The sequence below is a fragment of the Myxine glutinosa genome, chromosome 10 (assembly GCF_964187855.1).
Source record: "Myxine glutinosa chromosome 10, kmMyxGlut1.1, whole genome shotgun sequence".
Taxonomy (NCBI): Eukaryota; Metazoa; Chordata; class Myxini; order Myxiniformes; family Myxinidae; genus Myxine; species Myxine glutinosa.
This window is the reverse complement of record NC_136270.1, coordinates 13,322,743-13,345,999: the sequence shown is the minus strand read 5'-3', so window position 1 is coordinate 13,345,999 and position 23,257 is coordinate 13,322,743. Positions and strand designations below refer to the sequence as shown.

The 23,257-nt window shown below is 43.1% G+C and overlaps 2 protein-coding genes across 3 annotated transcripts in view; both read right to left on the bottom strand.

Annotated features, from left to right (window-relative positions):
• Positions 1-6,312, bottom strand: part of LOC137417687 (uncharacterized) — a 41,873-nt gene extending 35,561 nt beyond the window's left edge. Inside the window, exons 1-2 of the mRNA XM_068103587.2 lie at positions 6,003-6,312; positions 3,173-3,615 (exon numbers count right to left, since the gene is read on the bottom strand). Of these exons, the coding sequence (XP_067959688.2) occupies positions 3,173-3,615; positions 6,003-6,106 (547 nt within the window). The 5' untranslated portion in view covers positions 6,107-6,312. The remainder of the gene's footprint in view (positions 1-3,172; positions 3,616-6,002) is intronic.
• A 5,123-nt stretch (positions 6,313-11,435) lies between these two features.
• On the bottom strand, positions 11,436-22,796 carry LOC137417691 (complement C1q tumor necrosis factor-related protein 2-like). 2 transcript variants are annotated; one of them, XM_068103595.2, is made up of 7 exons: positions 22,688-22,796; positions 22,038-22,164; positions 21,715-21,894; positions 20,831-21,021; positions 18,213-18,326; positions 13,680-13,793; positions 11,436-11,627 (listed from the first exon to the last, which is right to left on the bottom strand). In XM_068103595.2, exons 2-7 carry the CDS (start codon positions 22,156-22,158, stop codon positions 11,529-11,531), a joined length of 819 nt encoding a protein of 272 aa, XP_067959696.1. In that variant the 5' UTR covers positions 22,159-22,164; positions 22,688-22,796; the 3' UTR covers positions 11,436-11,528. The 2 variants fall into 2 exon arrangements, with proteins under 2 accessions (XP_067959696.1, XP_067959697.1); XM_068103596.2 differs by having other exon boundaries at positions 21,715-21,855; positions 22,688-22,782.
• Positions 22,797-23,257: the final 461 nt, after the last annotated feature.

Here is a 23,257-nt window from a genome sequence, read left to right as displayed (position 1 = left end):
CCGGGTGTCAAGGGCGAGCCTTGGAAAGGCGAGTCTGGACCTGCCCGGGCGTGTTTGGCTGCGGCCTGGCAAGTCGAGGCTGGGCGTGCCCGGGCGCTCTGGACGAGCCCTGGAAAGGCGATAGCGGGCATGCCCGGACGCTCTGGGCGAGCCCTGGAAAGGCGATAGCGGGCATGCCCGGACGCTCTGGGCGAGCCCTGAAAAGGCGATAGCGGGCATGCCCGGACGCTCTGGGCGAGCCCTGGAAAGGCGAGAGCGGGCATGCCCGGGAAAGACGAGACCGGGCGTGCCCGGGAGGTTCGGGCGTGCCCGGGAACAGTGAGTCCGGGCATGCCCGGGAGAGGCGCGTCTGGCCGTGTTCTGGCCGGTGCAAGGCGATTGTGTGCATCCAGCGGTAACCGCTACAATATCGAATTTGATTTGAAATAAAACTGTGTGAGAGAGGAAGACACCACGGGCCTACAAAACAGGCCTCAAAGCTATGCGAGTTAATAAAATGGTGGATATTTGTTTATATGAAGCCTCTCCCAAAATGGGTGGAGCTATGGTTCCCAGAATGGGTGGAGCTTTGAGGTTTTGTCTTCTCTGCAAGAACAAGAAGAACAAGAAGAACAACAACAACAGCAGAGGGCACTCTATTAGCAGCGTCTGCGACGCAGCTAAAAATCTCTTTTCCTTAGATCTTCATACCATCTATCTATAATTCCAGTAATCTCTGTGTGTATGTTTGTATGTTTGTATGTTTGTATGTTTGTATGTTTGTATGTCTGTATGTCTGTGACCGCTGTTTCTCGACAACCACGGGTCCGATATACTTTAAACTTGCCAGGTATATTGCTGGGGACCCGAGGATGTGCCTTTTCAAGGTTTCATATTAATCGGACAAGTAGTTACCGAGCTATGTCCAAAAAACGATTCAACCAATCAGAGAGCAGCGAGCTATCACGTGTGCCGAACGTGCCGAACAGACTCTGCCTCGGACGGCACATTTGAGAGCGTATTCATTTATTTCACGTTGGCAAACTATGTTGGCGTTCAACTATGTTTTAAAACTAATTAAAACTAATTTGCGATTCTTTCGCTTTCCTGCGCGTTTGTGCATGCTATGGCGATTTCTTTACCAAACTCCGCAAGCCGTTCGCTTTGGACCAAACCATTTCATGTAAATAGAGGGGGGGGATTGTCACCGTACTCGCAAGCCGTTCGCTTTGGACCAAACCATTTCATGTAAATAGAGGGGGGGGGGGATATAATTTTAGATATAGATATAGTACGGGCATGCCCTAGTACTTATAACTATGATAAAAAGAAGAAGAAGAAGCATATCCAGATCAACGTCAGCTGCACAACGTGTGGCTGCTTCTCGGCAAGAGACATTTGAGCAGCGTGAAAGGCGACTTCAAGGAAGCCGGAGGTGCAGAGCTGCTGCCCGATCTCAGGAAACATCATTGCACCTATTCCCCAACCATCGCACCTGCTACCCTTGGGCTGGAGAAGAAGCCAGCATTATTACATTTTATGAAACGTGATGACTACTGCTTAGGCCTACTATGCTTTGAACAGAGCTCTTTATTGAGACATCTAGCTCTTTGTGACAGGCCTCAAGCACAATAAATAGGGATCTCAACAGTGGCAACAGAAATATTACATATAAACAGAATTCTCAATTAAACTCCCCATGGTGAATCCACAGGCTTTCACGAGTTATGATATTGTGGTGTGATGCAGTTTTGCAACAAAAGGCGACATCAGTACTCGCCAATTCTTTATGTTCGTAGAACGGGTATTCCAGCAAGTATACAATAGGTAACTGACCTTGACATCGTTTTCTAACCTTTTTATTGTGACAAATACAAGTTTCAGCAGCCAAGGCAAACCACTCCTTCCCACTCCTTCCCACTTCCACTTCCGCCCCCCTCCCCTCCCCAAAAAAGAAAAGAAAAAGATTTACGCTTTCAACAACCATCGTCTGGCTTAGAGATTGATCAAGCTCCTTTGATGAGTAAATATGTATGTCGATCAAAATAAATGAACCACCTTTAGAGGCCATTTTTCCCCCACAGAGCAGGGGTTGGCCATTTTTGGGCACCGTAGTCCCTTTTTTGAAGCAATGTTTTATAGCCGGATGCCCTTCCTGCCACCAACCCTGTTAGTCGCCTCTTGCGACACACAGGGAATTACCGGTGAGCTGGTACTCAATTTGCCGACCTTGGAAGGATGACAGGCTGAGTCAACCACCCTGGTGTTAATTCAGCGATCGACCGGGATCCCAAGCCGGCACCCTAACCGCTAAGCCAACACCAGGCTATCGCCAGAGGCATTCTAAAGACGAGATCGATCAAAATAAATATCAGATATAATTTGTTAATCTGGATTTGGCAACCTCATATACGTAAATAAATACTCATATACCGATACATTAAATGCAAATATTAGATGGAAGATATAAAAGATCCCACGGTGTTCTTCCCGAAGAGGCGGCGAGTTATCGCTGGCATCCTGAACAAATTACAAATTCCTGCTCTAACCTGCAGAGGGCACTGCATCAGCGGCACAGCTGCAGCCTCAGCCAAAGATGCTACCCCACAATCTTGAATGATGCTTCAAGCTGCAGAGGAACGAATACGTGAATGGACGTACTTATTAAGTAGTATTTCTGGAAGAGACAGAATGGCCAAATTAAATCAACAAGTGATGAAGGAACTAAAGTTTAATACTCACAAAAACAAAACACTGAAAACACAAAGCTCCTCGCGTTTCCCCAATTACGCTTCTGCTTCCAACACATAACACATACACGCCTTTGCTTCCCATTTTGGGGTTGTTGTTTGTGCCGAATCCTTCTCTACTTCCTGCCCACGACGCATCAAACATGCCTTCTCTAAAAAAATTGCACTGTACCTGCAAGGTGCAAAAGCAAATACTTTAGGTGGCAAACATTTGTTTCCGAGATAAATTTTCTCCTTCACAGTTCACCATGTACCATTGTACCAATGTCACGTGAACACACATTCACACGTGTAATTTGTCTTTTGTTTGTTTTTTGGAACAAAATGTGAAACCACAATCACATACATACCTCACATTCTCTTTGGTTTAATCAAATCAAAATCACCAATGATGACCAATAATGTTTGAAGAACAACACAGGTAACCTGCTATAATGACATACCTTTGAATGCAGCCCAGTGAAGAGCGTTGTCTCCAGCTTCATCACATGCCTGTGCATCTGCACCGAAAAGGTGCAGGAGGTAGCAGGCCAGGGCAGTGTGACCATTCTGCGCAGCGACCACGAGCGGTGTGCATCCGAGGGAATCGGCCACCGTGCCGGGCACCCCGGCGTCCAGCAAGGCCTTGCAGGCCGCAACGTGCCCGCCGACAGCCGCCCAGTGGATGGGGTAAGCACCCGGACTCGTGAAGCTCGCGGTGTTCACGACGGCCGTGCGGTCGACAATTACATTCCCGCAGAGAGCCTCGGTTGAGGAAAAGTATCGCAGTAGAGGAACATAGCCAGCGAGTGCGGCCCAGTGTGCTGGAGTGTGGCCGTCAGCATCACGAGACAAGAGGAGTGAAGGACCGTGTTGCTCCACAATGGACTTGCAGAGGGCTACGTCACTGGCAAAAGAACATTACTTGCAAATTAAACAAATAGTGTATAATATCTTGGTACCAGATCAAGTCACTTCGTTACAGTATGACTTGAAGCCATCAAATTAGACTTTATGGAGAAATAGCCATTAGCACATAACTTGCGTGTGTGTGTATGTATATATATTAAAAAATGAAATGAATGAATGATCGTTTTAAGGCCATTTTCCCCGCTAGAGCGGGGGTTAACCTTGCGGGCCCCATGACAATCATGGTTCCATGTTTGAGGCAATGATTTTATGGCCGGATGCCCTTCCTGACGCCAACCCTTGGTCACGCTCTTGCGACGCGCGGGGATACGGTGTACCTATTCTAAGCCGGGGTACACACCGTGATCATTCATCCCAGTAAGCTGGTACTCGATTTGCCGACCTCGGAAGGATGACAGGCTGAGTCAACCCACCTGGCGTTAATTCAGCGATCGACCGGGATTCGAACCCAGGATCCTAGGATCCCAAGCCGGCACCCTAACCGCTAAGCCAACGCCAGGCTTTATATATATATGCAATAAGAAAAATCAACATAAAATATATGACTATTTACTTACATTTAAACATTACATATATTTGTTTTAATAAAAATAGATTGAAAAGACATTCAAAATGATATGAAGCTAGAAAGTAGAATTTGACGCGAATGTGTCGATTGATATGTCTCCGATATGGAATAAGATGTCATGTAAAGGTCACATGGCTAAGGCTGAGGGGGAGAGAGAGGGAGACAGAATGAGAATTAAATTTATTTTCAAATGGCACATGACCTTTGACCTGTTGCCCCCAAATTGAATCACTTCACCTATGCTTGTGCCACGTTTGGTTGAAATCCCTGCAGTTGTTCACAAGTTATCGTGGAAACAATAAACCGATAATGGACAGACAGATAGACAACCTGATATTATAATTCCTCAGGCCTTTGGCTGCAGAGGCATAAAAATAATTAGTAGAGCGAAGTCAATGGCGTGCCATTGCAACTCCCCATGCTTCCCACCTAAAGCAAAGTTGAAAGATGGCAAAAGATTGCACCAGGAATGACCCAATATCAAATTTTGCGTTAAAAAAAAAACTTCTGTTTGACCCTTGACCCCAAGTCCCCACCTCCTGGGGCATGAACCCGGGTTCAAATTGAAAAAAATCGTTTCATATTTCATGTGTGCCCCTAATGTTGATTGCATATAAATGGTTTAATTAAATAATGTTTAAAATGTGCCCGTAATTTCATTTTTGGGGTATTTGACCGTTTGACTCGGTCCTGGGGGTTCCAAGGATGGGAGGAGGAAAGGGGCGGGAGGCGGGCCCAGAAATTATATAGACAGAGACAGACATTCAGACAAACAGACAGAGCCGATTATTACAATATCCCCCCCCCCCCCCCCGCCCCTCTCGGTCGGGATTTTTTTTTTTTTAAGTGTGGGGATTAGGCCCAAACTCTGTGCGATTATTAGCCTACCAACCTATGGTTGTTTGTCCATACTATATCCTTTTAAATGCTGCTCATCAAGCAAGGAAGCGTCTAACTTTAACCATGTTGCGTCGTAAAGTACTCCAAGAATGAAGAATTCAGTAAGGTCCAACTGTTTTATTCAATCCAACATCGGACGCATGTCCCGTTCCAATCCTCCCTCCCTTAAACAGAACTCTTATTGGCCACGCCCCCTCTAGCGTACCTTCTATGAACACCACAAACCATTACACCACCAAGTGGGGTAAATGTTTAAATAAAACGTTCAGGATCTTGGGTGGAGTTGCCTTTTCCAAGAAGCACGATATAGTCCACCATTAGTTAGTTGCCCTAAGGGGGCATTAATGGTCAACCTCATGTGCGAGCTGGCACAATACATATGGACCAACTAGACCAGTTGGGGAAGGCAGATTACTCACTCTCTGGAGATTTCTAATTGGCCAACACCACCAGTCCACCACCAGTCAACCACCAGTCAACCACCAGTCAACCACCAGTCAACCACCAGTCAACCACCAGTCAACCACCAGTCAACCACCAGTCAACCACCAGACAACCACCAGACAACCACCACAACCACCCTAGTTTTAGTTAAACAGTCCAATGGCGATTCGCCTCTGGAATAGACAATGTCAACTTCCAGCAGTTTTCACAATCCAAATCATTCCCACTGCTGCCTTAAGCTGGATTTGCACCTTTGGACACACAACATATAGGTATGGCAGTGGAATACCAGTCCAATGTGCTCACAAGTAGGACACACCGGTGATAGCTCGTATTTAGCTTGTTCAACCTATCACATCAATTTAGATAGAGATAAAGAAACAAATAATACGAGTAACCAATAGCGTAAGGGAATGATAGGGAAACACATCGCAAGACACCCAAACTCTCACCCGGTCTTCGCAGCAAGAAAGATTTCCGAGGATGAAGGTTTCCAGGCTGTAGGGATCACCTGGCTCACGATGTTTGGATGGAAGCAGCAACTTTCAGGCTGCATGTCTGAGAGTTGTAAGAAGCAGCAGAAAGCGCGTCTAAGCTGGTTCGGGAAGCTGCCGTTTGGGCAGGGCAAGGAAGCTGGTAGGGTGCGGTAAGGTGGAGATTGACGACAACAAGGCGGAGTATAGCATTAAAAAGGCGGGGTCTCGTAATAACAAGATGCAGTCAAGTACTAAGGCAGGCGAGAAAGGGCAAGATGGGGGTGGGGAAATGAATATGGGGCGGGGATCGCAAGCTCGGGCGGGAATCGGATTCCGGGGCGGGAAATAGCACGATGGGTGGGGAATAGCAAGCTGTGGGCGGGGAATAGCAACAAGGGGCGGCGAATAGCAAGCTGAGGGCGTGGAATAGCAAGCTGTGGGCGGGGAATAGCACGATTGGTGGGGAATAGCAAGCTGTGGGCGGGGAATAGCAAGCTGTGGGCGGGAAATAGCACGATGGGTGGGGAATAGCAAGCTGTGGGCGGGAAATAGCAAGCTGTGGGCGGGGAATAGCACGATTGGTGGGGAATAGCAAGCTGAGGGCGTGGAATAGCAAGCTGTGGGCGGGGAATAGCAAGCTGTGGGCGGGAAATAGCAAGCTGTGGGCGGGGTATAGCACGATGGGTGGGGAATAGCAAGCTGTGGGCGGGGTATAGCACGATGGGTGGGTAATAGCAAGCTGTGGGCGGGAAATAGCAAGCTATGGGCGGGAAATAGCAAGCTATGGGCGGGGAATAGCAAGCTGTGGGCGGGGAATAAATAGCAAGCTGAGGACGATGAAGATCGCAACGTTTGTTGGGAAGTTTTATTACTTTCGTTTTAAACACGTCTCAAATATATCCCAGCAAACACAACGTATTTTGTTTTAAATTTTGTCATAATATTTCCAGAGATGGTTTTAAGATCTCTGTTAAGTTCTTCTGTATCATTCCCGTTGTTCCAATTAATCACTGGCTTCCAGTATCTTTTGATTTCACATTTGAGTTCTTGATTTATGGTCATTTGAGTTCATTCGGTCATTTTCTTGATTTATGCCTTGTTTAGGCCGAAATCGCTGGGGACTGACACCTCAATTAGCCATGCCCTCTTTCCTTTTTTTGGTGTCTCAGTGCTATATCCGGTCACAATGCTTTGTTTTCGATGTTCACACTTGATGGGATCATGAGGTCATACGCGAACATACTTCCTTGTTTTCATTGATTGCCTTTGGTTCATGTTTCCACGAGTTTCCTGGAACTGGGATATTGAGACTTTTGTAGATGTGCCAGTGGATTACTCTACATACCTTGTTGTGCCTTTGTGTGTACAGCTGCTCTGACATGAGTTTTTTACATCCTCATAGGAGGTGGCTCGTACTTTCTGTTTCTACCTTGCAGAACCTGCACTTGTCTGATAGATTCAGTCCCGTCATTTTCTTAAAGCCATTGGTCTGGTGTCCTTGGTCTTGGACATTTATAATGATTCGTTCTCCATCCCAGTTGAGCTAACCTCTTCTTAGCCATCACAAAGAGCTTTCTTCGTCTGCTCCCAATCTGTACAACTCTTCTTTTTCTTTTTTTTATACCTTCCTCCTCTTTTATCGTTTTCCCAGTTGTCGGTGAATATCTGTTGATATTTCGTTTTATATTTTTATTTCTTCTTTTTTGCAAATGTTGAGGCTGTACTCATTGTTTACATTTCTTGTGTGACATCTTCCATTCGCACCTGTGCTTGGAAAAATTTTCTTGGTGGGTTAGGGATACCTTCACTGGTTTGTTGTCTCTGTGTTTGCTTACAAATTGGATTCGGTAGTTTGTTGCAGTTTTTATGTATTCGGCTAATCCTGCAGTTGTCACTCTGTGCACTTGCTTGAGCTCCATCAGGCCACAAACCTCCTTCTCATCTCAGCAGGTACATTCTCGGGATGCATTGATTTTTGTAAAGCATTTTGTGGATGGTGAGATATCTCGTTTTCATATCTAGTTTGTTGATTTCCGCATGTCTAGTTTATTACTCCACTGCTAGGGCTTTGATTTTGTTTCTTGGGATGAGATGTGTTTTCAGGATCAGCCTCGTTCTACACAGGTATTATTTGGTAATTGTTTTACGCATTTGTTTGTGACATATTTGGTGGCCCTCTTATACTCCGCAGAAATATATGTTGCTTCATTTTCTCCTTCCTTTATTGTAGTATCTCGGTTGATTTTACGTTTTCCATTTTTGTTGGTCTACCTTGTAGGAATGTGCACTTGGTGCACTTATGTAGTTGTTTGGTGTGAAGAATTTTAAATAATCCATGTTCAGTAGATGTGTCACCTCACCTGTTTCTAATTTGGACATTCTTTGATTGTATGTTAGGGTGTATCCATGTGTTTGCTTATTAATGAGGTTGCTCAGGAGGTCCAGGGCCAGGGAAAACAGGGGGAAGGTTGGGGGGGGGGGGGGGTTCGCTGTCTCCTTGGAAGATTCCTCGACGTATCTTCACTCCTGGTATTTCAATCTTTCCTTCAAAATGCTGTAATATCAATGTCACATTCCCAAGCTCCATTATTTTCTCTATCAGTTTGAATGTTTGGGGGTTGATCCTGGACAACAACAACAACATGCATTTTAAAGGCCATTTTCCCTGCTAGAGCGGGGGTTAGCCTTGCGGTCCCCATGACAATCTTCTCCATTTTGCCCTATTTTCTGTATCTCCCCTTGTTAACCCCCTTGCCCGCATTTCTTCTTCGACCATCTTTAGCCAAGTCTTTCTCGGTCTTCTCCGTCCTCTACTTCCTTCTACATTCATTTCCATCACTCTTCTCAACCAGTTACTTTCATCCTTCCTCAACACATGACCAAACCATCTCAACCTGTTTCTCTTCACAACATCCATCACAGGCTCTATTCCCATCATCTTTCGCAATTCATCATTTGTCTTCCTCTCTCTCAACGATACTCCGCACATCCACCGAACCATTCGCATTTCCACCCTTTCCAGCCTTCGTTGCTGCTCTACATTCATGACCCATGTCTCGCTCCCATAAATCATAACACTTCTCACACATGCAGCACACACCTTTCCCTTCAGCTTCAACGACACTCCCCTCCTCATCAGCACGCCACTCAGTTCCCGAAACTTCTTCCATGCACATCTCACTCCAGCAACCGTTGCCGTGTCTGATCCACCTTCTCCATTCAGCATGTCTCAGAGGTAGCAAAATGTTTTTACACCTTCCAGCTTCACAGCTGGACTTGATCCTGGACAATTGTATGCATTTTATTATCCATGAATGTGAAACACTATCAACAGCTTTTTGTGGTCCATCCAGGTTGTGGACAATTTGGTTCTTTTGGTTTTACAATTTCAGCATATGGCCTTGTTTAGTAATAGGTGGTGGTGGTGTGTGTGTGTGTGTGTGTGTGTGTGTGTGTGTGTGTGTGTGTGTGTGTGTGTGTGTGTGTGTGTGTGTTACTCTCAGACTGTATATGTATGTATATATTATATATATATATATATAATCTGATGTACCATACGGTTACAGAACATTGATGCTGCCAAAGTAGTTTCTTGGTAAGGGTTATACTGGGTGGTTTGCCACTGCCTTCCCAGCAGCAGAGATAGCAGGAATTTTAAATTTGCTTCGGGTGTCAGCGATAGCTCACCTGCATGTATACTTTGCAAAGGACACCATGGGATCTTTGACATCCACCAACTAATGCTGGCTGACGGGATGCCCAATTTAAAGTCCTCCGATGGATGGCACACACAATGATGAATCAATCACCCTGCCAGTGAAACATCAGGGTGACAGTTTAAAGCTGCTTCAGGATTCAAACTCAGGCTAGACATCTTCGAGTCGAGTCTGCGTACCTCTAGGTCATCCTGCCAGCCTTGCACATGTATGGGTTTGTTTGAGGTTCTAATTGGTGATGTTCTTATTGAGTAATTTGGAATGTTCTATCATTCTCCTCTCCATTTGTTTTTCCAACATCCTTCCTGTTTCCTTCACGCCATCCCACTGCCACTCCCACTCCATTTGTTTTCTTTACCATTTAACGTTCTGCAATTCCTCACCAGCACCAACCCCAAATATTATGCATCATTTAAATAATACAATGATGAATTTTTTTTTTTTTTTGAATTTGAAATTTGATTTGATTTGATTTGAAATTTGAATGAATGATGAATGATGAATGAAATTTTTTTAATATATATTTAAATAATACAATGCTCTTTTCTTGCAGGCCTTTAATACTTCACTTTTCCATGTCCATAACCTTCATGTTTGTGATAGAGACTCCTGTAATTGTGGCTACGGAAGTATTGACCAGGTTGTTATAAACGCTTACATTTGGCTTAAACACCTTCAATATCCCCTTTCCCCTCTCCGTCACCTCTCTCCCGCCCCTCGTCTGCCCTTTCCTGTTCCTTCCTCCCACTGTCATACCCACTCCCACTCCCACTCCCACCACCCCTCCTTAATACCCCAATCTTCCCAGTCACAATTTCAACTTCCTCTCTCACTGTGTTTGTCTAAAGTCAGAGGATTTCAAAAATACTTCTCGAATTGCTTCTACCCAGATTGCCCCGACACATCTTGCCATTATCTGTCTGAAAGAAGCATTTCCCATCCAGGATGTTCTTGACTTGTCTATATACTTCCTAATTGTTACTCCCTCCTGCACTTTGAGGGACCCAGCTCTTTGCTTTGTGGTGATGTTGGTGAATATGTTCAGAACTCCATTCCCCACAGCCCATGCCATATATAATTTGCACACCATTACATAAGGCCGGTGTTGGTTTAGCGGTTAGGGTGGCTGGCTTAAGATCTTAGGGTCTTGTGTTTGAGCCCTTGTCAGCCGTTAAATAACACCAGGTGGGTTGACTCAGCCCGTCATCCTTCCGAGGTCGGCGAAATGATCGCCAGGTTACTGGGAACAGAGGGCACTGCATCAGTGGCACAGCCCAGCAATGACGCAACCAGCTGCCACAGGCTACATAAGAAATAATAATACAAACCATGACGTCATATCAATCAATCAATCAATGATAGAGGATGACAACGTCATTTATACCACCTAAGTGTATATCAACTCATGTTAAGACTCGCACGAGCCAAGTTGTGAACCCTCCATTACCCCCAAAGTGTAGGGGGAGAGTGTTATGGCAACATGGATGTTGTTCTTCCCATTTGGAGTGGGAGTTTAAAAATGAAAATTTCTGATATTTTTGCAAACAATTAATATATTCAGATTTCAATTTTCCGTTATCGTTTATTGGCAATGATTTTGCTTAATTAAAAATTTGCGTCAGGAATTCCTATGTTAATGTTGTGTATCTTCATGGATCTCATCTACACAGAACAAGGATAACAGGGAAAGATGTACAAGTAAGAGGTTTATTGTTTTTGACTGGTGAGGAGAATCCATCAGAATGAACAAGTGTCATGCTGTAAGACGATGTAGACAATATTATGGTCATTCGGGGTAGAGCAGCACACCGGAGAAGGTGGAGTCATTGTTATTGTCTGTGTAGATACCTGCATAATCTGCACCCCCATAAATCTGCAACCACACCTGCACACCCCACGGACCACATGTTACTGAGTGAACATTGAATAACATCAAAGGTACGAGTTTGACTCATTAATCATATTAAAATGTGCATTCTCCAATTACAGACCTAGTCCACCAATCCACAAGTTTCCTTCTCAATCTGATGTAACATTCTCTGTTACAGTGCGTCGGAGCCAAGAAGTAAGTGCGCGTACCTCTAGGGCCTAGGCCATCCTACCAACTTTCGAGTTTCCCAATCAGTTGTTAAAATATTGAGAGTTATTTATTTATTGGGGTCCAAATAGCTAGTGATTGGGGGTCCAAATAGATAGGGATGACAGAAACAGCGTAGAGCAATATGCCCCATATGGGCAGCGTCTCAAATGGCATTTTCTAGCCAAACTTAGACTGCCTGGGTTCTCGTGCAGACAGTTTCAACAAGTGGTGTAGTTTTGAAAGGATAGTATCTGTCAATTTAACAAAAGACTGCTCCAGGGGGGATGGCTTTGATAACCCCGGTGAAGGCTATCCACCAAGGAGTAGGAAAACCTTGAATTAAAACCAACGATAGTCAATTGATTTTTATCAGCTGACCTGAAGCAGTACCCCACCACCCACCCTGGGACCCAGAGCATCCTCCTAATATGAGGTGTCAGACATTGTCTTAGCTATGGAGAGAGGGGGCATGTGTGTAGCTTTGGGCTTGTCCCTTCCTTCGTACCATAAATGAAAAAAAAAGTCAGGGTCATCTATCTAGTGAACTGGAAAGGCACTCGGTAGAGCGCATATCTCCGCCAGTCTAAACAATTTACATTTTATATCCCACTGATAGGCCGGATCTGGATTGGGACCTGAACCAAAATCTAATTGGCTTGGTCTTATCACCTAACCAACTCTTCCACAAAGTTTTGTCATAATCCTTCCACAAGTTTTTGAAATACAGTGTCATGTTATATATCGTTTTTAAACCCATCTCTCAATGGTGAAGAATCACTTCTCTTTATTCATTCGAATTCTTGCTTTTTCTTTTCTATCATCCCTTTAACTCTTTATTTCTTTCTTTATCTGTCTTGGAGAAGTGAATTATTGCAGAAATTTTTCTGTACGATTCACTTGGCTGTGCTTGGATTGGTTTGAGGGTAGAGTAGCAGCAGCTGAACCCGAATCCTATCCAGGTTCCTCCTGATGACTCCATCTTTGCTCTTTACTTATTAAAATTCCTTCTGATGACTCCATTGAGATATTTGGTCTCACGTTTGATTAAAAAATTAAAAACTTCTCCTGTTCAAAGACAAACTTTGATATCCTGTTCACAGACAAACAAATAGACAGACAAATGAAAAATCGGTCAGAGACCGAGGACTTGCCGGAATGTACTTTTTTTCATCGGCCATTTTGGACAAATATGGCGGCCGAACCACGTGACAGATGACGTCATCATTATTTGTTTTCTAAACTAATTTATTCCTAGATTATGCTCAAGAAATTTCATCTTGATCGGATAAAGTTTTGTGCTGATCGAATTATGACGTCATAATGGAGGCACCTATGACATCATCGTTAACATATTACATTCCCCATGGAGAGTTCTTTCCAATGAGCCAGGTCTCAATTTTTTCTATTCAGCACTTTCGGAGACTTTCGGAGTGCAAGGTTTTTCGGTTTTTCCAAAATGGCGGCCGAACCACGTGACCGATGACATCATCCTTATTTGTTTTCTATACACATTTATTCCTAGATTATGCTCAAGAAATTTCATCTTGATTGGATGAAGTTTTGTACTTGTCAAATTATCGAATTATGACGTCATAATGGAGACCTTGGGCCGAGAGAGTTAAAAATTGGGCACAGTCTATTCCAGGCCAAGACAAATATGTGTGTAAAGTTTGGCGATTCTATGTGCAATGGTGTAGACGTAGTACTGCGCACAGACAGACAGACAAACAGACAGACCAACCAACCAACCAACATACTTGCCGGAATCTTTTCCAGCAAGTAACAAACAAACAGACAGACAGGGGTGAAAAGATTAACCTCCGCCCACCTTCAGTGGCGGAGGTAATTATAACTTACCTGGTCACCTTTCTTTATTGCGAGTAACACAGTTGCCGCTGCTTGGTCTGTGTCCCCATGTTGAAACTGGTCATAAGTGAAGAGAACGGGTCGCCCATCATGATACAATGCCACCTGGTAAAGAACAATGCTGAAGCTTGAATAGGTAAACAAAAGCTCAATAAGGTATTCACCTGGCTGAGAAATTGGATTAGAACATGAAACACTTTGACAGTAATGAATTTCTAAAGTAAGATTTACGTGAAAGAAAGATGTTGATACATTGGCACCTTAATATTAATTGTGGCATACTATGTACACCTACAGCCACTGCAGAACGTCAAGAACCTCTTGAATCCGTTACCACTGCCGAGGTAATTTTTGCATCATTCTTTCCGTGTGATGGGTTCCACCACAGCTCCTCCAGTTCACTAACATTGCAGTGGATTATTTCTGGGCCAAAGTGGCCCAGCTCATCTGATTGTTGTCGAAAGTCTATTGTGATGGCGGATGACACTGAGGATTCACCAGACCTTTTCACCACAGCTAGCTCAAACGTAATGACATCAAGTTCCATCATTTCCTCTGGCCATGGTTATTTTCCACATTACATAATTAAATATGAAAGGCACTCGGTAGAGAGCATATCTCCGCCAGGCTGAACAGTTTTACGTTTTGTATCCCACTGATAGGCCGGATCCAGATCTGGACCTGAAACAAAATCTAACGATTCGTCTTTGGCAGAGACCCAATGTGTCCACTAAGTTTCATCCGAATCCGTCCACAACTTTTTGAGATATGCCGCTCACAGACAAACAGACAGACAAACAGGGGTTAAAACATAACCACCATCCACCTTCGGTGGCAGAGGTTACTCAAACAAATCAAAGATTGCGGACCCATGCCAGGGCCTATTTTGTGTGGTGTTTGTGTGCTGGTGTGTTTGTGTGTAGAAGATGCATTGAGGATGTAGGTTTATGTTAATAATACGGACAAACGGATCATTTCGGTTTTATTGTGTAGATTCATGTTCCTATCGTATGTATTTTATAGATGTACTCACATTCCTTACCTTCTAGAGTCTAGACGTATGCACGTTCTAATAGTACATCCTTTATAGACATACTTGCATTTTTACAGTATGTATTTTATCGATGTGCTCGCATTGTAATAGTACGTATTTTATACATGTGCTCGCATTGTAATAGTACATATTTTATAGATGTGCTCGCATTGCAATAGTACGTATTTTATAGACGTTCTCGCATTGTAATAGTACGTATTTTATAGACGTTCTCGCATTGTAATAGTACATATTTTATAGACATTCTATACCACCTGGTCTGTGTCCCCATGTTATGTAATAGTACATAAAATACGTACTATCACAATGCGAGAATGTCTATATTTTATAGACATTCTCGCATTGTAATAGTACATATATTATAGATGTGCTTGCATTGTAATAGTATGTATTTTATAGAAGTGCTCGCATTGTAATAGTACTTATTTTATAGATGTGCTCGCATTGTAATAGAACGTATTTTATAGATGTGCTCACATTGTAATAGTACGTATTTTATAGATGTTCTCGCATTGTAATAGTACATATATTATAGATGTGCTTGCATTGTAATAGTATGTATTTAAAGATGTGGTCACATTGTAATAGTACATATTTTATAGATGTGCTCGCATTGTAATAGTATGTATTTTATAGAATATAGACGTTCTCGCATTGTAATGGTACGTATTTTATCGACGTTCTCACATTGTGAGAACTGGTCACAATTATCCACTCTGGCTCCGGAAACCCAAAAGCACTCTTTTCTACAATAAACAAACTCCTCAGCACCCTGAACACCACCACCCAGTCATTCACAGTAGACAACTGCATCTCCTTCCTTTCATTCTTCCAAAGCAAAATTGACAACATCTACAACAGCTTAACCACCACCGCACCTGCTCCCCCTCAAACCACCTGCCCCCCCCCTTATCCTGCCAACCCCTGTCTCAGTTCTCCCCAGTCTCCCCTACTGACCTCTCTGAACTCCTCATAGGAATGAAAACTGCCACCTGCACTCTTGACCCCATCCCCTCCAGCTTTGTCAAGGCCTCCCTCCCTGCTCTCTCTCCACTTATCACTGCAACAATAAACTCCTCCCTGTCTACAGGCATCGTCCCACCATCCCTCAAAATTGCTGCTGTTACCCCCATTCTGAAAAAACCTGGACTCAACCCTGACACCCTAAATAACTTCAGACCCATATCCAACCTACCCTTTCTGTCAAAGGTTTTGGAACGCGCTGTAGCCACTCAACTCAAACATCACCTCTCTGCCAATAACCTGTATGAAACATTCCAATCCGGATTCCGCTCCAACCACAGTACTGAAACTGCTCTCCTCAAAATCACCAACGACCTTCTCCTCTCCTCTGACGCCGGCAACCTCAACATTCTCATCCTCCTCGACCTCAGCGCCGCCTTTGACACCATCAATCACACCATCCTCCTCACACGACTTGAAACCACCTTTAACATTACTGACACTGCCCTCTCTTGGATCAAATCTTACCTCTCTGACAGACGCCAGTTCATCTCCATCAATAACTGCAAATCCCCCACTGCTCCCCTCCCCCAAGGTTCAGTTCTCGGCCCCCTCCTCTTCATCCTGTACCTGTCCCCCCTTGGTCACTTAATCCGCCGTCATGGTCTCCAATTCCACTGCTTTGGCGATGACATCCAGCTTTTCATCTCCACCAAGTCAATCTCCACCGCCACCCACTCTATCCTGACAAACTGCATCACTGAAATAAAATCCTGGCTTCAAATCAACTTCCTCAAACTTAACTATGATAAATCTGAAATAATCATCATTGGCCCAAAAACGCTCACCAAATCCACCCATAACTTCGCCCTCAACATTGACGGTTTCCCAGTATCCGCCTCCCCTCACATCCGGAATCTTGGCATCATCTTTGATCAAACCCTCTCCTTCGACAAATACAGTAAACAAATCACAAAGACGGCCTTCTTTCACCTGAAAAACATCGCCCGTCTCCGTCCATCCCTCTCCTCCACGGCTGCAGAAACCCTCATCCACACCTTCATCACCTCCCATCTGGACTACTGCAACAGCCTCCTCTATTTCCCATCACCCTCATTAAATAAATGTTAAACCCATCCCATCATGTTAACCCATCATGTTAAACATCATCATGTTAAACATCATCATCATCATGATGTTAAACATCATGTTAAACCCATCATGTTAAACATAAATGTTAAACATCGGGGTGTTAAATAAATAACCACCATCACCCATCACCCTCAATAATCATCAATAAACTCCAATACATTCAGAACTCCGCTGCCCGTCTACTCACCCATTCCCGGACCCGTGACCACATCACCCCCGTCCTTTATAAGCTTCACTGGCTCCCCATCCCCCAGAGAATCCAGTACAAAATCCTCCTCTTGACCTACAAAGCCCTCCATAACCTGGCCCCATCCTACCTGACTGACCTCCTCTCCAGACACACTCCCACCCGCAACCTCCGCTCTGCTGGCGCCAACCTCCTGCCCCCCCCCCCCCCCCCCATCCAGACCAAATTCAGATCCTGGGGGGACAGGGCCTTCTCCATCGCTGCTCCCACCCTCATTGTAATTGTAATAGTGGTCGCATTGTAATAGTACGTATTTTATAGTTGTGCTTGCATTGTAACAGTACGTACTTTATAGATGTGGTCGCATTGTAATGGTACGTACTTCATCGATGTGCTCACAATGTAATAGTGGGTATTTTATATATGTTCTCGCATTGTAATAGTACATATTTTATAGATGTGGTCACATTGTAATAGTACGTACTTTATAGATGTGGTCGCATTGTAATAGTATGTACTTTATAGATGTGGTCGCATTGTAATAGTACGTACTTTATAGAGGTACTCAGTTGAAAGAAGATAACATGTAATACTGACTACCACCAGGTGGCGCTTGTGGCCTATGTTAGCACATTATGGGTGGACAGACAGACAAACTAGCAAAAACAAACAGAATGCAATATCAACTTCTCGTGAAGGTAACAAAGAAAATGCAACCCTTTCGCTGAAAGGCAGAAACATAATACGTACTTCCAAAAGATTGGCAGAAGACTGCTTTAGCTGACTTTAATAATGCTACAAGATAGATTAACCAACTAACAAGAACTACAGACAGAGGTGACTTCCAAAATACCAACAGCAAAATGTAAACACTTTAACAAGGTATTAGAATCCACTGGGAGGTGAAAAAATGCCCACTACCAAATGATACCTTCAAGGCATTCTCCAATATTATAATTAACAGAAATCGACATGTTTTATGACAAGGAAGGGCATGAAGGAGGACTTAATGGCACCTTCTAATATTTCTTAGCACAATTCTCATACTTGTATAAAGGCCAACAAGCACAAAATGTTGGTAGATGTTCACAGATTGTTCAGAATGCGAATTAAAACACGACTGAAGAATATATTTGAGGAAAGGTGTAATGGTGACCAAGTGTGATACCTTAACGCTGTGAGTGTAAACCGTCAGCTGATACGTGAAGAGGTAGAGCCCTGAAGCAGGACACGTGAAGCGACCCGTGCTGACGTCATAGTGTCCATGGATGTTATATAAAACCTGATATGAATCCAAAAACAATAATATTATGTTAATTGGTCACACATCTCACTCTCAATTACACTCTCGAGTAATCATATTACTGCCCTTGTGAGTACTGAAACTAGTTTAACATTCCTCTTTTGCATTAACCAGGGCTCCACATTCACTTTTTCTAGGTTGCTCTTTCGGGCACCCATTGCTAACTGGTCCCTTCCACCCATCCCTGCACAGCAGGAGAAAGAGTTTTGCAATCGCGCGGCCATAAGGTTTTTTTTATAATTTGAGGTTTTGTCATAAAAATTTTCAAAAACCTTTATTTTGAGAAAATAATTAAAAATCAGGTCAAAATGTGAAAGGATAAAGTCATATAGTGACGACAAATAACCCTTCGTAGCCCCGCTGCAGCGCGTCAGGCATGAGACGCCTCATTAAAAAAAAAATCTTCCATGTTTCTTTATTTATTTACATTGAGCTTCAGTGTGTCTGTCCAGACCATAACATTTTTACCTGTGACATGTCGCAGCTCTACAAGAGCTTCGCGTTGCTGTTCTTGTTGTTAGGGGTCAATTTGAAATTTGAAATTGGTCGGACAGCTGCCAAAGCACACCCACATCTGTTGCTTGACTCCACCCACCATAGCACCGAAACGAAATGATATGCCGCCATGTTGGTTTTTTTGTGGGCCTAAAACATTAGGTCTGTAGGCCTCTGCTGATTATACACTGCCCGGGTTTGTTGCATCAGATTTCCATTGGCTTTGTTTGGGTCGAGAGTTATTCACGATGAGAGACCCCGAAAATCTAATCATAAGTCGAATAATAGTAAGGTTTAATCAAACCCGTCAGAACACACGGTAATTAAGCATTACATTACATAATGAAGCATTATATGATGCAAATTGCTTTAAAAATAGCATTGTGTAATTTTTGCAAGGCCTCGTATTGGGATTAAGCAATCCGTGACCTTGTGATGAATCAGCTCATTCTGATATAACCGTTGGGAGGGTGACATGGATGAGAGATGTTGAGTTGGTTATTTAATAGCGCATTAAATGTGTGTTTCCAAATTGCTCTGTTCATCTTTTAAGAGTGCTTTAAATGCCCATTTCTAATCGGCCCGTTGCCGGATTTTGTCGCAGGTTGCGACCACAGTGCCGTCATTCTTGTTACTAATTTAGCTTTTGTCATAAAATTTTAAAACAAACATTTATTATGAGAATATGGAGAACACAAATTAATAAAATACACAATTTTTCTTAATTGTCGGTTTCGTCAAATTTAGTTTAAGTACAAAGTGGACGCGGACTGGCTTTACATTTTGAGATGCTTTCTGGTTTGTAATTTAGTTTTTTTTTTTTTGGGGTGCTCGAAATCAAATGTTGGGTGCCCGAAAACGAAAACAAAATTGCACCCGTGTCCAAAGGAAGCGGTTCAGTTTGGCAATTTTAATATGAAATAGGCAAAGCCTATAAACAAACGAAACCCATCAGAATTACCCTCGAGCCTCGATTCAGTATACAAAAAAAATAAAAAAAATAAAAAAAATATATAATGATCCTTTAGAATCCTTTAGAATTATCCTTTAGAATTACCCTTTCGAACCCATTAGAATTACCCGTTAATGTTTAGAATCATTTATAACCCTCTAAAATTACCCTTTAGAACCCACTAGAATTACACTTTAGCACCATGTAGAATTAAAGAAAGGGTCTTTAGAATTAAAGAAAGGTTCTTTCGAATTAAAGAAAGGTTCTTTCGGATTAAAGAAAGGTTCTTTCGGATTAAATAAAGGTTCTTTCGAATTAAAGAAAGGTTCTTTCGGATTAAAGAAAGGTTCTTTCGGATTAAATAAAGGTTCTTTCGAATTAAAGAAAGGTTCTTTCGAATTAAAGAAAGGTTCTTTCGGATTAAATAAAGGTTCTTTAGAATTAAAGAAATGTTCTTTGGAATTAAATAAAGGTTCTTTAGAATTAAAGAAAGCTTCTTTAGAATTAAATTAAGGTTCTTTAGAATTAAATAAAGGTTCTTTAGAATTAAAGAAATGAAAGAAAGGAGAGAAAAAACGGTGGGCTAGAAAGGTTCTTCTTCTTCCTTGTTCTTCTTGATGATTGGATGGATGGAAGGACATAACCAAATTTTGAAACGGCTTCACCGCTTTAAAAAAAAGAGAACTGAAAAAATGCATCTTCCCACAGACCATATGTTAGTGTAGTGCATTTGAGAATTATTATAACCTCTAAATTTGGTGACATTTCATCGTATGAAGTGTATCTCAAAAACCTTGTCGCTTCAATCATGGCGATCAGAAATTGGGGTCAAAACTGATGTTCATTATGCGACTTTGAGGGTACCCGACCAGGCATCCAAAACCCAAACACGTGTAAATTTTGGGTGCCCGATGCTAAAATTAAGTACCCCGTGCACCGTTAATGCTGAGCCCTGCATTAACGATATTTCTTATTTTGCACTCCCTGGCTGCAGTCAATACAGGTCATCATCTCACTCTTATCTGTTCCCCCACACCTTAGAAAATCGTATGGGAACATCGGTTGGAGGATTTCGCTGCTCCAACGCCATACTGAAGGCGGCACGTGCTCCTTCACCAACTCCTGGTCCTCCTACAACAACCCCAGGACCCATAGCTGCAGGACCAGAAGTGCCAGGGGAACCTGGACGACCAGGAGTGCCAGAAGGTCCTTTTGGTCCTGGTGGCCCTGTCAAAAGAAAAAAAAAAAAATTCATGAAGTTACTATTTTGTGAAGAGACAAGTACGAGGTGTTCCAAATGTCATCACCCCATTTGAAGTAGCTGTAACTTTAATTTAATTATCATATTTTTGATTTTTTTTTTTCAGATTGGAGAAGATCAACCCTAATAATTTGAAGATGGAATACTACACACCACAGCAATGGGTTGCAATCATTATTATGTACGCCAGAAACAGATCTTCGATCATAGCTAGGAAGCTATGCAAAGAGGATTTTGAAGGCGATATGGTAATCAAAGGACACCAAATGCTTAAACAATTCGGCGTTTGGTAGCGCGATTTGAGTAGTCGGGGTCAACTGGTGATCGGATACGTACAGGGAGACCCCGAGCAACTGGGCAGAGCTGAAACTTAACATCTGAAACTTAACATCCGAGCCGAAACAGCCAATCTATCGGGAGAACCTTTAAGCAGGGTCATGCAAAATTCCATAGAAAGAACTAGAGTTTGCCAGTGCAATGGAGGGGGCCATTTGTTGGACATCATTTCAAAACATAATTCTATGAAATAAATAGTTTTTTGCAATTTCTACAGTTTGCGTTTTTTTATTGGTTCAAAAGTTATAAGCAAAACAAATAGGGTCATGACATTTGGAACACCTTGTATAAATTGCTTTGTGAATATGGTGGATTTGCCTTACCTATCTCCCCACGATCACCACGTTCTCCGTTCTCTCCATCCCTCCCATCTCGCCCATCCCGTCCATCTCTTCCTGCAGATCCTGGGTGCCCCGGTAGCCCAGGAAGACCGGCGGGACAGTACGTGGAGCACGAGTCCTTGGCTGTGATTTCCAAGGGCACAGGGGAGTCGGCAACAGATTCTGTTTAAGAAAAAGATGGAAGCTACAAATGCAAAAGAAGCATTATACAATCAAAGTGAAACAACGGAGGACTTGTCTAGCAAGTCGTTTGGGGATTCTGGGATATATAACACAAGTTTTGATAACATTTGATTGGTCCTAACCTGCATCGTCAGCCGACTCAGCCTCAGGAGCATCGTCACCATGCACAATGAGTCCACCGGGGAAGAGAACCAGTACCAGGCAAAGGCCCGTGACCATCAGAGCATGCACGTAGCTCCACATCTCGGTCTCCAGGCGAACAGAACGGGCTCAATGTGAGGAATAACATGGATAGTGCGAATTGCTTAAAAAAGTGAATTCAGTAATTGCAAAATATAAAGGTATGGCGCTGGTTTTCAGCAAGAAGAATTGGATAAATTCTATTTTAAATGTACAGTATTTGTTCGACTATATCCCTCACGCCTACCGTTTCAGGACTGTGACAAGTAGCCGGACTATATTAGGCACAGATTGTGAATCGGACCCTGGCACCTGTCCATGTTTCTATATCAGTCTGAAGTTCGACGTAACGGCTGCAGAGCAAGCTCAAAACTCATCATTCTTCATGCGTATACATTCTTCACTCATGCACGAGTTACATTCTCTATCAATGTCCCTGTCTCACAATATAAGCTTTTATATCTTTGTACTAAATGCAGTCCACTGATATTGTTTTTAGCTTGTCTATATCTATCCTTTCCTTTTTGCTGATTCTGTTACTCTCACTTGGTCCCTCTTTCTACCATCTCACCACTTTGTCCATTAGCCTTACCTCTGTTGATGTCCTTGCCTTGTCTCTCTGCAAACGCAAGATCTTATGTTAAACCCTCTCCCCATCCACTAGATATCTCTCCTCCAGTCCTCCCCACCCCACGCACTCCAAATTTGCCCTCCCAAGCCCCACTGCATGCTCATCACTACTTCATATATCACTGTCATGTTGTGCCTTCCTCCCTCATAAATATGCCTCATGCCAATCCACTATGGGATTATCATTAACCCTCGTCTACAAATGACAGTTTATGATCGAGGAACAACTTCATTCAAATCTAATGTTATATTTTGAACACAAGTCCGAACTGAATTCATCTCAATCGCGCATGCGTACAGGAGTGAGATTATATGTTTACTCTGACAACCTGTCTGGCAGTCAAACAAAATTGAAAATCATTCCAAACTGGAAACCTACTGTTTTTATGGATGTCATGAAGGACACAAACACCAGGCACAAATAATGAATGTAACTTGTTAAATCGGGTGGTGTAAGAGACGCTGCGCTGCATCAACGGTGGTAAACTTCTGACATTTTTTATTTCTCTACAACATTTAAAATATTTGTTTT

What these genes read in the sequence shown, in the direction of transcription:
- LOC137417691 (XM_068103595.2), bottom strand. Translation starts at nt 22,158, where the DNA reads ATGTGGAGCTACGTGCATGCTCTGATGGTCACGGGCCTTTGCCTGGTA. An exon ending in TGAGTCGGCTGACGATGCAG is followed by an intron (nt 21,895 to 22,037) that starts GTTAGGACCAAT and finishes TTTCTTAAACAG; the next exon opens with AATCTGTTGCCGACTCCCCT. An exon ending in TTTACACTCACAGCGTTAAG is followed by an intron (nt 13,794 to 18,212) that starts GTATCACACTTG and finishes GTTCTTTACCAG; the next exon opens with GTGGCATTGTATCATGATGG.